Source organism: Ooceraea biroi, chromosome 14 (assembly GCF_003672135.1).
Source record: "Ooceraea biroi isolate clonal line C1 chromosome 14, Obir_v5.4, whole genome shotgun sequence".
NCBI classification, from domain to species: Eukaryota; Metazoa; Arthropoda; class Insecta; order Hymenoptera; family Formicidae; genus Ooceraea; species Ooceraea biroi.
The window spans coordinates 7445952-7460574 of NC_039519.1; the positions used below are offsets into that span (position 1 = coordinate 7445952).

Genomic DNA, 14623 nt, shown 5'->3' on the forward strand with positions numbered 1-14623 from the left:
CGCAGTTCGACTGACAACATGCCGGAAGTACCGGCGTTGTACATATCATCCGTGTCGGAAACGTGGCAACGAACGGAGCGCTGTTGGCACTCCTCGCGAGTGTTTCTCGTGGCCTTTTGGTTCTCGAGTTGTGTGTGAAGTGCTGTAAAGTGATCGAGTGACGCGAGACGTTTCGCTTGTTAAAGAGACTATTAACAATTATTGATCATTAGACGCTTTCTACAGAAAAACGTGAGTTTCCCCACATCTTTTATTGATAATTGGGATCGATTTTCAGTTTTTGTCTGGAACGAAATAATCGTTCTACGATCCCTATAAGTATAAATATGATAGATTTCTAAAGTGTGTTGATTTAGAAAGGCTCGATGTGAATCAGATATTTCTTACATAGAACTGAAAATTAATTGTTTGAACTTAGAACTTGAGAGAGAACAATCCTCAAGGTGGAAATTGGCACAAAAATGACATCAAGTTGCAATCACAGATCACTTATTAATCGATGAATCCATATGTATCAATTACAATGAATGAAAATGAAAATAACTGATGAGAATTTACTTTTTTATTTTACAGAATGAAGTGGTACATTGTACTCACAACACTTATGTTATGCGCAGCTGCGTACACAGAGGAAGAGGAGGAGGCTGCTAGACTATTAGTTTCTAAACAGATACTTAACAAATACTTAGTAGAAAATATGGATATAGTTATTAAGGTAACAAGAAACGTATTTGATATTTTAATCCCTTACGTTGACATTTAACTGACAGCTATGTGGGATATTGTGTCTATTTAAATTCAGAGAAAACAAAAACATATTGTAATCCAGTTTGTTTTTAAAGAAATTCCCATCTGAAATTTTAGTATTAAACATATTTAAAATATGTTACATTCTATTCTGTACATACATGGCAAAAGGTATCATGTTAAGAGCAACATTTTAACATACATATAGAATTAATAATTTAATAAATCAAATAAACTATGTTTGCAAAATATATCATTGAAGTATTCTCTTAATGATGAATTCTTCAATGAAAAGTCTATGTTATTACAAAATTATTGATATTAATACTAAAATGATGCTTACAGTACACTATTTACAATACTGGTAACGTAGCTGCATTGGAGGTTGAGATCACAGACAACTCGTTCCATCCAGATCACTTCACTCATGTAAGTGGAGAATTGAACGCCAGAATTGATCGTGTGCCTCCTTACACTAATGTGAGCCATACAGTAGTGGTAAGACCGCGCAAATACGGCTACTTCAATTTCACTTCGGCCGAAGTACTGTATCGTCGCAAGGAAGACGCTCCCAGACTACAGGTAGCCGTGAGCAGTGAGCCTGGCGAAGGACTCATTGTGGCATATAGGGACTACGACAAACAATTTTCGTCCCATGTCGTAAGTGTAAACTGTGCGAATATCGTACAGATATTCCTATCTATAATGAAAGAAACAGGATACTTGCATAATTTTAGCATTATTCGGAAAATTACCTAGAAGAGATTTAATTATCAAGTATAAGCAATGGTTAGTTCTCTTTCTACGTATCTTGTTTCTGTTTTTCAGTTTTCATACATGTATGTATGTACTAGATTAAATATCTTATCGCTAGAATGTAATTTATCGTGTTTCACAGGTTGATTGGGCCGCATTCGCCGTGATGACTCTACCTTCTTTACTTATCCCGTTCGCTTTGTGGTACTCGAGTAAATGTAAATACGAAAAACTGTTGAAAACCACGAAGAAACACTGATCACGAATATTGAGATTCCAAATGTTGCAATGCTACCTTTTTCAAAATATATTTCTAGGTCATTTAATAAATTTTCTTATACCATGTAAGAAATGTCACTGTTCCGCTATATATTTACTTTTATAATAAACATTATTATTTATGATGGAATTGTGCTGCGTTTTTCTATTCAACTTAAACAATATTCTTGATGTTTTCTTTTTTTCCAAGCTAAATGAGCGAAGTAGAACTTTGATTGATCAGTCATTACTGTTTGTCACTGTAGAGGATCAAAGAAACTTTCACACATAATAAGTTGTAAATGTACGCACTGATAACTGCGTAAATCAAAGTTCTCACTTGCTTATTTAGCTTGAAAATCACAACAGAACCTTTAATTAGTACTATTAATATGTACACATATTACAATTCTATAATATAATAAACATACAGAAGATAAGGTTTCTTTCATAACAATATGTATCATGTAGATATTACAATGTTTAATTACAATGTAAGCAAAAATATAGTTTTAGTGACTAGGAACTATCATACATCATTGAAATGAACATATACTTAAGAATATATATATACCATGGCAATGTAAGAACAAACTATAATCGTATTTCATGTGCACACATGCACACACATACAAATACAATTATCATACACTACATTATACATAATGTTATTTATAAGTATGTTACATATACATATAACGGCGATATGTATACAGCTATGCACAGTTTCTTGGTATCATGTGAAAATACAAATATAACATTCTACGAAGAACTGAATCTTCTTTACACGTGAAATGAAAATTTTTAAATTTTAGGTAAAGAGCAGAAAAAGTGGCAGTAATCTCTCTTTATTTTAAGGCACGATTTTGCCATAATAATTATTCATTATTTATATAATTAAATAATTCCTAAGAAAAAACCTACTTCGTATAAGAAAGAAAATTAGTTCATGTTTAACAATCTCAGTACCTGCGTCAGCTACTTTACGTTAATGGAAGAAAAGCTATTCTCACGAAACTAAATAATCCTGAGTCAAAGTAATATTAAATATTTTTTGCAACATCATAGCTCTCACGGAGCTTTCGTTAATTGTTATTGATCAGTACTTAACACGTTCTCATGGATCGTATGCATCTCGCGATTTACTGCACTCTCGAATCGAATAATTTTATAACATGTATTGCGTAATATTCATATAATTACAACTTCATAATATTAAGAAAAAAGAAATATATAACTATTAAATTACAACTATAGAAAACTATAGAGATAAAGATCTGTATTTTAACAAACTTTTTAGAAAATATTCCATTTTAAGAAAATGGAAAGTCATCAAAAATCGACTCGGCATGGAACGTGTTAATTAATCTCCATTAATGATTCGAGAAATTGTTTTTGTATCCTTTTCTATTCTTTCATAGTTCTTCTATATGCTACACCGAAACGAGGATCTCCGTAAATAGGCATACTTTTGAATGCAGAGAATGGCGGTGTTACCGTAGTGGACGTCGGAGTTCGCGGGCTGGATGTCGGAATGGTAGGAGTAATGTTCGCACATGGAGTACCAATAGTCTTCATCATTGGCGGAGTTTTATCAACTGTAAAGAATATTGTTGTTATTATGAATGCTTGCAAACACTCGCAACATTATGTGCTGAATAACGAAAAATAGAACATACCAAAAATACTTCTATTTCTGATTGTTAAGTCGACACTCGCTATCTTGCGCCTCCATACTAGAGAATGCAGAAATTATATGAATACAATATCAATATTTTCAATTAATAACACACAATTTAGAAAATATATATATTCAATCTTACCATAAAAGATCGTAATCACAATAACGGCGAACGTTCCAAGTGTATATCGATGGAAATACATATAATTCACCCATTGTACTCCAGTCATAGGAATAAAAGTACTGTATTTTGATACACGTATGTGAAGCTGCAAAAAAAACGTATAATAATCATTTATAAATAATTTATCAGTTTTATATTTGTTATATATGCGCGCGCGCACAAGTACGTGCGTATGCTTTACTTACAGATATATTTTGCTTAGTTAAATCGTTCGCAATGAATAATTTTTGCCCCTGTATCTCGTCTGGACGCGTTAAACGTAGTCTGATTTGAAGTATAGACTTGGTAACGTATTGCTGCCAGGTGATAGCTACACCATCCGGTACATTAATCTAAATTACAAAACATTATAAGATATGCAGTGAAATAATCTAATTTTTATTATAATCACTTTATATTTTATATTTATGAAAGCCTAAAATTCTCTTAATAAATTCATGAAATTAAATCGTAAAATCGTGCAAATTGTATCAATTACTCGTAAACAAATGTTTTGTGACTCACAGTGAGATGTTTTAACACCGATGGTAATCCGTGCACTTCGAATGCTGCTGAAAGTGCATCGCCAGGGCTTTGAGTGGTGATAAACACGATCTCCTTGGCGTTGACGTATACAGGTGGTAAGTAAGTGAGTTCTAGAATTGCTGATTCGATGTCTCGGCTATGAGCGCTAATCTGAATATGACTTTCTAACGTACTGGCGTCCGCAGTTGGAGTACTCATCGGTATAATGTCGCAGTAATAGAATCCTATGAAAGTAAGGGAGAGAGAATGAGTTACTATAATAAACGACTCATTTTTTTATCACACGTGAAATGGCACCAACCTGTAACGATATCGAATCGCGGCTTTACGATAAACAAATCCTTTATGCTGATAGACGAAATCGATGGAACGAATTGAACATTGCACGTGTAAGGAAATACGTTCAGGGCAAATGATGATAACGTCCGGCAACCACCTAAACCTCTTGCTAACACGTTATTCTCTTTGATCTCCTCATCTTTGCTCTTCAATACAAGTGGTACGCTGAATGTCTCGGTCCCAGTGATATTCTTTCCTCTTAAAGGAACGATGGATATCTACGAAAAAATGATTTTATAATGACATCGCAGAAAAAGCTCGATTATTATAAAATTATTATACTTGTCTGTTAAGCAATTACCCGCGAAATCGGTAAGATGTTGACTTCTATTTCACCCTGCACTTGTGTTGCGAGACTGTGCTTTATAACCGCATGCCCGACATTTTGTGCGCGACCTATGCCTGTAATCGGATCTACTAATAAAATTTCAGATGCGGAGGACTGCCAATATCCTGGATCTCCATCAGAAGAAAGAAGTGGCATAGAAAAACATATTATATCACCGACGGTTAAAGTTGTCTGTAAAAATATTAGACGTTTATGCAATTAATATACTTGTGCAGAGAAGCTGAGAGATATTTTAGTTAATATTAATTTATGTGCATTACTAACGTTAAATTTGTGATTAGCAATTGAAAATTGACTTTACTATTCGATCAAATTTGAAGTACAATTAATAATAAATAATTAATATTTTTATTGTCCAAATAAATATAAATACCTTCGTCGGAAAGACAATATCCCCAATCATCATGTGAACATAATCAAACATTGCAGTAGGATATTTTTCATTAAAGATTTTCATAATTAACTCTCCATTTTCCAGGAATTTAGCAGTAATCACGTTACTCGAGCCTATCGTAAACGATGCTAAATCGGCGCGATTCATCATAGTTTTGATATTCGTCTCGGCAGCATGAAATTTATTTCCGACATTATCATAATACTCAACAATATAATCTAGCTCCATTCCTTTTGGTAACATATTCAGTTCTTCGCTGTTCCGTATGCGTAATTTGGATTTTAAGGAAAGCATCATGTAATGAATAGGCTTGACCTATAAGAGAAATAGATTTTCATAATATAATTTTCATTTTCTTTTAAAGAGAGGATTTTCTGGTATGACATACGTAACTTACCTCAATGATAATCGTCAACGACTGCTTCAAATTGTACGCTTCTGTATTCGTAATGGAGATAATAGTTTGGCCGAAATTTTCGCCAGACCTTACGACTCCGTTTTTATTTACAGTTACGGTTTTCATGGCAGATGTTAAAATATGAGAATCCTCGGATTCATTGCTGTGTGTGCTATCAAGTGACAGGATCTTGTAAGTCGTTGTACCATGCTTGTCTCGATCCGTTTGTAGTCGTAAAACGGAATTTGGTGACATCAGTAATATAGGCAATGTTTTTTTCGATGATACCGGATGAACCAAATGCAGTTCCTCGAAAATTTCAATTTTCACAAACGTGGTGTACGTAATATCGTTTTTGTTGAAACCGGACAGCATGTTATAAGGTACGGTGACGTTCAGATAAATCGTTGTCACCCCTGGACTGATCGCTTTGGCCCTTAGCGATACTTGATTTTGATACCTGATGTTTATGCCGGTACTCTCGTACATATTGTGCAGTGTTAGTAAGCTGGGATCGCTCGACGACCACGCAAAATTCAATGGCAATTGCGTAGAACCGATAATGAGTGGCATCAGATAATCGGGAATACCAAATGCCCAGAGAGGAAATATAGCGCCTGTTTTCACTCTGTTCACAGGAGTCAGGATCTTTATCCCTTCGAGATGCAACACATGTACGTTAGCGCTATCCTTCGAGTAGATGACCTTGTTGTCTTTGGCATCGAATCCAACTGCACGAACGTGAATCTTCGTCTGACCCGCCGATTTTCCCTCAAGAATCCCTTTGTCATCAGCTAGCAAGATATCGCCGTTTTCTGTCGCGAACTCAATTTCGGCGTTCGGCGGACCACCAATGATCTGCATCTGATAAATCGTACCGATCAGTATCGTCAAGTTATTCGGCTGTACTTGTAACGGGAGGAATACTTGCACAAGGACTGATTCGCTTTGTATCTCGCGGTCGCCCTTCTTTACAAAAGTTAAGTGACTTTCGCCTTCGGACATGCCATGAATCTTGTATAATATTCGTTCGTAAGGCGCGGTACCTTGCTCGTTAGCGGGCAACTGTTTAACGTCGATGTATCCGTTATCGATTTCTACATGAAAATCTAGGATGCTGAGAGATGGTAGCTTCACAATATGACCATTCGTATCGTAGAGCTTTAGTGCTGCCGTCACACATTTTCCCTTCTCGATTTTGTTCATGGTATCTACTTCGATCACTGCGAGTTTCTGCACTTCCACACGTATCTCCGCCGGCTTCGAAGGTAAACAGAGATCTACCAACGTGATTCGAAGCACACCCGGCCTTCGCGGCATCACGCTGATCATTCTTGTCGTCTCCATGTACTGAATATCTGCTATCTCGTCTGAGCTCAGGACAAATTTGTAATAACCAGAGCCCTGATTGACCTGTAAGTACGATTTTATGCTCGAATCGTTCAGAATAATTAATTTATTTGGGGTAACGACAGTATCGTTCACAAGAGTTATCTCTATAGAGGTCTCGATCAGCGGAGTTTCCACTCCGCCTCTCTCATTCTTGATGAAAAATAATGGCCACTCCGGCGTGATCTGTAATTTGTTGAGAATATGTTTTTGGTAACCGGTGACAGTCGCGAACACCGTCAGCACACCGTAATGTCTCTTAAAAATGACGTTCTGATATTGATTCTTCGGCAAAATTACGTTCTCTAAAATCACGTCTGTCCGAGTTTCCTCCATCGTGCTCGATGGAATTTCTACGGAACCGCTACCGGACGGCTTCAGATTCCACTCGATGTTCAAACTCGTGATGTTATCGAACCGTTTACCGTCCTCGTCCTTGACAACTACGAAGATCTTCAGACGCTTGTCGCTATGCGCGATTATCTTATTCGCGTTTTGACTGATCGGGCAATTTTCACTGTCCGTGAATTCAGGGTATAGGTAGATGTACCTGGGCTTGCCGCAGACAATTTCGATCGTCTCTGATGCATGAGTGTGTTGACAATTTGGGAAAAGAGGTATGTTTGATACCGTGTAAGTCAGCACCGTTTTGCCTAGCGCTTTGCAGATCACCGTGAAGACGGCTCTGTCGAATAGCCTGCCTAATGAAACTTCGTGTTTCAGTACCTCAACGATCTGTTTGTTCGACGAGTGTATGTTTTGCAAGTAATTCTGAGACTTGTTCGTCCACGGGAGTGGTCCGCCCTTGAACACTACATTCCTTGAAGATCCAACAGCAAGCAACGTCCGTTTACTCTCTGGATATATAGCTGTGAGTGGTTCATACGCCGACACGGTAACGTTGTCCATTAGGTAACGATTGATATTATTCTCATTCGTGTTGTAGGTCACGGTCACGTCAGAGATTTCGACGCAGCAGTGATTGATGACAGTTATGACGGCACAGGCGTTGCCAACCGGTTGCACGTTCTTGTCATAAGTCTGCACGAAATTCTCGCTTTGAATATGCACTTCGAAATTAATGTTTTCGCAGCTGCTGAAGGCTATCTCTTTGACGTCGGATCCGTTGACCAGACTCCCGAATAACGCAACGTGCAGATGAATTGCTTCTCCTATTGCCGCTTCCATGTTGTACTGTATAATCTTCAGTTTTGAAGGTTGCAGTATGTATACCTTTGCTGTATCCTTGTTGTACTGATTCCGCGCCATCGCGACAGTCACCTCCGCCATACCCATCGACAGAATCTTGATGCTACCGTCTTGCAAGATGGTCACTATCGATGGTTGCCTGCTGGACCAGACGTACGATCCATCTCCTCCGGTCGCCTTCAACATTACGTCAAATCTGCAAAGGACAAGCATGTTGAATCCTAGGCAAGATTTGACGCAGAATGATTTTCATCTCTCCAAAGTTAAATCTCACCTGGATTTATTCACAATGTCCCACGGAACAATTAGAGCGCGGGGTTGAACTTTCATCGCGGTGTGTATCGTGAGCTCGGCTTTAGCAGAACGTTGCGAGTCCAACACCATTCTCTTGCCGCGTTTATCGATTATGCTACGTAATGTTGCTTCTATTGTTGTTATTCCGCAGGTAATCGGGACCCCAACAGCGTAAGTACCATTTTGTGTGATCGACTTTGGTTCGATGTATTGTTCGTCTATTTTCATGGAGACCTCCACGCCCTCGCCGATATGAAACTTATGGTCTTTGCTACGATTTACAATCATTATTATGATGAAAAATGAAAAGAAATGATATATAATACATAACTGAGACACCTGATGAAACAAAACATTCTTACCTGTCATACAATTCAACAATGATTTCATGAGTGTGATCTAATACCAATCCCCAATTTCTATTGGGTAGAACGGAAATAGAAATGTAAGCTACTTCATGTATATTAACCATGGCGAAAGGTAGAATAACGGGATACTCTTCACGAACGTTTTTATCATGTAAAAATACTTTTGTACGTCCCGTTTTATGACCATATGCAAAATAACGGTCATTATCAATGTCCAATATATCAGGATTCTCAGCTTCCAAGTAATACTGATTCGAAGGTAAGCTAATTTCTTCTAATCGCCCTTGACGAGTCTGTAAAAAAAAACAACTTTTACGTGGTAAATAAAATTTACATAATAAATCCATGATTGTAACAGCAAATTATACTTACATGCATTATTTTGTATTCGAAACTGTCGTGAGCCATTATTGTTATTTCCGGTGGAATAATGATCAAATTAGCGATAACAATTAACTCCAGTTCTATAGCTGGTACGTACTTGTACTCTGAATGTGGTAATCTAACAGATATCTACAACAGAAATTTTTCATGAGATTACTCAAGCAGACTCAAGCAGGAAAGTCCATTATAATGGTGTTTCTTTTGTAAGTCTTTGAAATAATATTATGTTATTCTGATAGTATAAATACATTTTTACCTTGGCTGTACCAGTCCTAATACCTTCTATGAGAACAATATGACCTCTTTTGCCGATGCTATCTAACATTGCTACACTAGCAGGTCTTTCATATTCTGATTCCTCATAAGTCATAAAACGCAACACGTTACTCGTGGATTCACTATTGGATGGCATGTGTTTAGTATCACCAATGATCCAGAGGAATTCTATACCTGCCAAAGTTGTAAACTCGTTTCCTATAATTTGTTTACGTATGAATAACATAACTAGAAGTATTATAATGTTATACAGTAATTTTTATTCTAACTTTTGTACGATAACACTGATGTATATCATTGTTTTTAAAAAATAGCCAAATTTTGCTAGCAATTTATATAATTATATAAATATAAGTTTGATAGAATATCAAACCACCGAATTCAGCCTGAAGAATACTCTATGTATCTACTATGTTTGGTTACGTTACCTTGTTCATCATATGCTCGTACTTCGAATGCCTCAGGTATATCTTCAATGTACAGTTCTTTAGTAGTGGTAATAAGATTTAAAGAAAAAATTGCATCTACTATGACATCACATCGTAAAAAGTGACCAGTATTGACATCTTCTGCTAATACAATTGCGGTATTTCTCGTTAGCTCTCTCGTTATGGTTTGAATTAGTATCACTGAAGAACATGTTCTGTCAAAGTTCTCGTTTATAGGAATTAGCTGTATGATATCCATACGAGAAGCAGACCTACAAGAAACATCACCAAAAGGTTAGAATATAAACTGAATATTAGCGGAATGCTACAGAATAATCTTCCTCTACATGAACATAACTTTTACGTAAAAATATTCGAATGCATGCATTATATTTTGTGCAAGTTCATGAAAAGTAAAAGTTATTGCAATTGACTGATGAGGTTATGGCTTTACCGGTAAAGTGCTTTAACGAAAAGTTCAAAAGTTAGAAACGGTAAAGGCTGCAATTTCGCATAATTAGAATTCAGCGATTGCAATTCGACGTATCATTAACGTGTGTTCTTTTATGTAATAAAGAAATATTTACCATTTATAACAACCGCCATCCGTCACCTCTAAAGTGAAATTTACAGCGAAGTTATTGAATATTGGTAGCAGAACTCGAGGTACATTTAATTTGTGCGCTGTGGTAATCCTTGCGGCGCAAATTAATATAATCGAAGTAACGAATAACAATATTCTTTTTAACCCGTACATGTTAAAAAGTTTGTTTTTCTTGGCTGAACTTTTTGTACTAGTTTAAAAAAGTGTACACTCAAGCGTTCTCCTTGGCGGAAATGACGGTCCTTAAACGTAGAGTCTCTAGAAGGGACTCTACTTGAAGCTCATTCTACAATGGCAGTAAGCAGTAAGAAGTAAAAGTTCCCATTGGTCAGTTTTTGAAATAATCGATTTCGATTGGCTACTTCTTACTGGGTAATGAATGGGCTTTAGGAGCATGCTCACTCTGTTTTACCTATTGATAAATGCTTCGTGAGTCTACTGCATGAGGTCGTCAAGATCAATTCGAAGATCGCTCGTCAGTTCGCCACTCTTGTCGACTTTTAATTGAAATGTCAAATTGTCACGTCACAATACAAGAAAATTAGCGGCAGGAAGGTCTTTGAGTACCAAATGCTGTTTTATAAATTTTTATTTGCCGTTGGTGATAATCGTCAATTAATGTTGAAATAAGGAAATATATGTACTTTAAACTTTAGTAAATATATCATCATGTCTAACAATAACAACACTTTACCAAAAGCTCCAAAAGATTTATGCTTCTCCGAACTTGATTTTGTACAGGTTTGTTATGTAGTCTTTTTGTACAAAATGATTTTAAAAGAGATTTAACCTAATCTTATTCATGATTACATCTGTCTTATCTAGGAGAACTTTGACGTTGATGCCTTCTTGCAAGACCATAGGAAGAATGGCAAATTGGAGACAATGCGAGATGATCTTGGCATGTATTTGAAATTATTGCGATCTGCCATGATTGACCTGATTAACAGGGATTATACGGATTTTGTGAACCTATCTAGCAATTTAATCGGATTGGACAAAGCTATCAATGAGTTGCAAGTACCGCTTGGACAATTAAGGGAAGAAGTCATGGTAAAGTAAACAGCAGTTGAAAAGTATCTGTAAAATTATTCCAAGATTTAGTAAGTCATATCTTATGGTCGCTGTAATTTTATATAATTATATATTACTTTAATGTTAAATTATAATTTATTTCAATTTAGTAATGAAAGATTTTGTTTTATATGATAGCAAGTACGGCAAGCTCTGGATGATGAAATTGCAACCATTTCAACTAATTTAAATAACAATTTAAAGATAAGAGAACGTAAACAAAGTTTACGGAGTTTACAGCATGTGTATAAATCACTCAAGAAGCTTTCTTCCATATTATCTATGAAAACGTTTATGGAGCATCGTACAAAAATCGACGTTTTGGAACAGGCTGCGATTGAATTAAATCAATTAAAATTTCATATGTCTAAATGTAAATCGGATATCTTAGATGATCAAGAAAAAGTACGTATTCATGTAAAAAAGACTGCGATTATAATCAAATGAATTAATTCTATTAAAACAATTATTTTGTTGTAGGAAGGTAGAGAAATAGAGAATTTGTACGTAACTTATTTAAATGAGTTATTCTTAGCGTGTATACAGGAAAAAAATTCAAACTTAGCAATCCGTTGCCTCAGAATTTATCTTACGCTTGATAAAATAGCAAATGCCGAAGAATTAGTGAGATATGAACTTGTCAGGCCCTTAGTTTATAACGTGATCAATGAAGAGAATCTTCAATCTGATCCACTTGGTCTACATAATATTTATCAAAGGTTACTTGATATTCTAAACGTGGAACTAAAACAGTTATTGGATATCACGCTGTATCCCGATAGGTATTTGCGCCATTTTACTTCAGCGAGTACATTAATTTGCATTTATAACTTTATAATTATTATTTATAACAATATATTTATATACTAATATTGTAGGATATCCGTGAAAGGATTTAATTTTCTGGTAAACAGTTTTTGGATTGAAGTTGAAGAAAAGATTGAGCAGTATATAAAATCCATTTTTGCTCCAGGAGATCCAGTATTATTTCACAAAGTATATAAAATATTTATAAATGTATAAACGATATAAATTTGATTTAATGTGCAAAGATGTATATTTGAAGTATTACCTTCTTTCAGAGGTATACAGCTACATTAGAATTTTTAACAAAATTGGAAACGGAATATGGTACACGAAAAACTTTGGCGGCATTGAAAAATCATCCACAATATAAAGATTTTCTCAAAAAATGGAATTTGCCAGTCTATTTCCAAATTCGGTTTCAAGAGATAGCAGGCCTCGTGGAAACAGTATTAGTCGAATCAATATCGCCAGATTCGATCAAAGGTAGTTTGGCTTTGCTGACGCAAACAAATTTCTCACTTTATGCAACTTGCGCGGTTTGGGATAATCTGTTACGGATCTGGGATGACGATATTTACTTGTATCAACTATTCCACAAGTGAGTAACAATTAAGTAATTTTGCCTATAATAAATACTTTTATAGGAATCCTAATATATTTTTGTAAAACTAATACATTTCGCTAATATCAGGTTTTGGAAACTCAGTCTTCAAATATGCTCTAGATATCAAACTTGGTGTCAGAGTGCGATGAAACAAGTATGTATTTACCTATTATCTTGTTATTTTTTAATGTCTTGTTAAAATAATAGAATATTTTATACACGAATCATGAGTCATGAGTTTCTAGAGAAAATAACCAGGTTTTTGTTCAAAGGTCTGGCCGGTAATAAATGAAACTAATAGTTCAAATAATTTGGTGCATTCCACAAGATTGAATTTTCTGGTGTATTTGTACGTTGATGTAGAAAAGTTAGTAAATGCACTGCCATCTTTTCTGCAAATAGTACAATCAAAAATAACAAATAAGAATGTTACTATATCAAAATTATTGGAAGGTAATATACGCGAAGAATACAAAGTGTAAAAATAATATTACAAATTATTATGAAATATTTGAAGTACTGATGTAAATACTCATGTTGCAGATTCTCTTGGTGAAACATCTAGGAACTTAACGAATCTTTTACCTTCGATTACGAAAGAGATTCTAAATGAGCTCTCGGAACAATGTGTAATACATTTGAAACAAGTGAGCGACATTCCTAGACTATTTAGAAGAACGAAACGAGACGTGCCAACTAAGCCTTGTCCTTATGTGAAGAGTGCAGTGGTTCCCCTCATCAATTTCCTTGCAGATTATAGCAAGATTATTCCTGAAACTGTTAATCTTTGGCTGGAATTAACATTGTCTTCATTAACAGAGAAGTAAGTAAATAATTATATAATATGATAGAATGCAAGTCAGCCAAACTCATCCTAAATGTATGATGCAATTTTTATACTTTTATTCTAGCTATTTGTTATTTGTTACGGATGTATTAACATCCGTACAGAAGACCGAGGAGAGTTTGAGGAGATTAAAAAAGATTCGCGACAAATCTACTGGAATTCTTCCTTCGGAACCACAAGGTATTAGTGATGACGAAAAGATCCGTATTCAGCTTAAAGTGGATGTAAATGGTTATGCCAATATGGTAAGAAATTTTCATATATGTATTTTTGTTAAAATATCTTTCTATACGTCCACTTTTATTTTACACACATATCTTTTAGATCAAAGATCTTAACATCTCGACTGTCAACATTCATCATCTGCAGGAGTTGATAAATGCTGTCGAAGCTGCTATTAAAAAATGATATCACGCAACTAATTATTCTTAATTGTATCATTAATGATGCCCGAGTTTTAATAATGATGTAAACGTACCACCGTTTTGTCAAATGGATGGTTGGGAATTTTTACGACAAAGCTATTAGGAGCCTCGAAAGTGTAATGTAAAATATTTTCAATTTGAGCTAAACTGCGTTAATACATCGAATGAATATTCGTTATTTATAGTCAAATATATGTAAAAATTTCGTTTTCATGTATATATTTCTTCTGTACCATATTTGATGTATATAAGCATTTTTACATGATTCTTATGTTGTTCGTATG

General features: G+C 35.3%; 3 protein-coding genes across 4 annotated transcripts; 2 read left to right on the forward strand and 1 right to left on the reverse strand.

Moving 5' to 3' along the window:
- Positions 1-13: 13 nt before the first annotated feature.
- LOC105283015 (translocon-associated protein subunit beta) lies at positions 14-1912 on the forward strand. The gene is made up of 4 exons (XM_011345407.3): positions 14-231; positions 574-715; positions 1093-1407; positions 1646-1912. The coding sequence occupies exons 2-4, from the start codon at positions 575-577 to the stop codon at positions 1760-1762; spliced, it is 573 nt and encodes a 190-aa protein (XP_011343709.1). The 5' UTR covers positions 14-231; position 574; the 3' UTR covers positions 1763-1912.
- LOC105283014 (nuclear pore membrane glycoprotein 210) lies at positions 1880-10830 on the reverse strand. Of its 2 annotated transcripts, none has more exons than XM_011345406.3 (15): positions 10566-10830; positions 9979-10250; positions 9531-9724; positions 9263-9403; positions 8885-9183; positions 8503-8793; positions 5631-8424; positions 5213-5548; positions 4792-5010; positions 4453-4708; positions 4131-4375; positions 3812-3958; positions 3585-3711; positions 3441-3497; positions 1880-3359 (listed from the first exon to the last, which is right to left on the reverse strand). In XM_011345406.3, the coding sequence occupies exons 1-15, from the start codon at positions 10733-10735 to the stop codon at positions 3169-3171; spliced, it is 5739 nt and encodes a 1912-aa protein (XP_011343708.2). In that variant the 5' UTR covers positions 10736-10830; the 3' UTR covers positions 1880-3168. The 2 variants fall into 2 exon arrangements, with proteins under 2 accessions (XP_011343708.2, XP_011343707.2); XM_011345405.3 differs by having other exon boundaries at positions 9531-9748.
- Positions 10831-11080: 250 nt separating this feature from the next.
- Positions 11081-14556, forward strand: LOC105283020 (conserved oligomeric Golgi complex subunit 2). Its single transcript, XM_011345414.3, has 11 exons — positions 11081-11323; positions 11408-11635; positions 11795-12061; positions 12137-12438; positions 12535-12652; positions 12739-13061; positions 13155-13221; positions 13340-13520; positions 13611-13890; positions 13979-14159; positions 14239-14556. Exons 1-11 carry the CDS (start codon positions 11252-11254, stop codon positions 14320-14322), a joined length of 2103 nt encoding a protein of 700 aa, XP_011343716.1. The 5' UTR covers positions 11081-11251; the 3' UTR covers positions 14323-14556.
- Positions 14557-14623: the final 67 nt, after the last annotated feature.

What these genes read in the sequence shown, in the direction of transcription:
- LOC105283020 (XM_011345414.3), top strand. Translation starts at nt 11,252, where the DNA reads ATGTCTAACAATAACAACACTTTACCAAAAGCTCCAAAAGATTTATGC. An exon ending in CCGAACTTGATTTTGTACAG is followed by an intron (nt 11,324 to 11,407) that starts GTTTGTTATGTA and finishes TGTCTTATCTAG; the next exon opens with GAGAACTTTGACGTTGATGC. An exon ending in GTCAGAGTGCGATGAAACAA is followed by an intron (nt 13,222 to 13,339) that starts GTATGTATTTAC and finishes TTTTGTTCAAAG; the next exon opens with GTCTGGCCGGTAATAAATGA.
- LOC105283015 (XM_011345407.3), top strand. Translation starts at nt 575, where the DNA reads ATGAAGTGGTACATTGTACTCACAACACTTATGTTATGCGCAGCTGCG. An exon ending in ATATGGATATAGTTATTAAG is followed by an intron (nt 716 to 1,092) that starts GTAACAAGAAAC and finishes TGATGCTTACAG; the next exon opens with TACACTATTTACAATACTGG. An exon ending in AACAATTTTCGTCCCATGTC is followed by an intron (nt 1,408 to 1,645) that starts GTAAGTGTAAAC and finishes CGTGTTTCACAG; the next exon opens with GTTGATTGGGCCGCATTCGC.
- LOC105283014 (XM_011345405.3), bottom strand. Translation starts at nt 10,735, where the DNA reads ATGTACGGGTTAAAAAGAATATTGTTATTCGTTACTTCGATTATATTA. An exon ending in ATTGTTGAATTGTATGACAG is followed by an intron (nt 8,794 to 8,884) that starts GTAAGAATGTTT and finishes TGTAAATCGTAG; the next exon opens with CAAAGACCATAAGTTTCATA. An exon ending in CGTTGACGATTATCATTGAG is followed by an intron (nt 5,549 to 5,630) that starts GTAAGTTACGTA and finishes TTTCTCTTATAG; the next exon opens with GTCAAGCCTATTCATTACAT.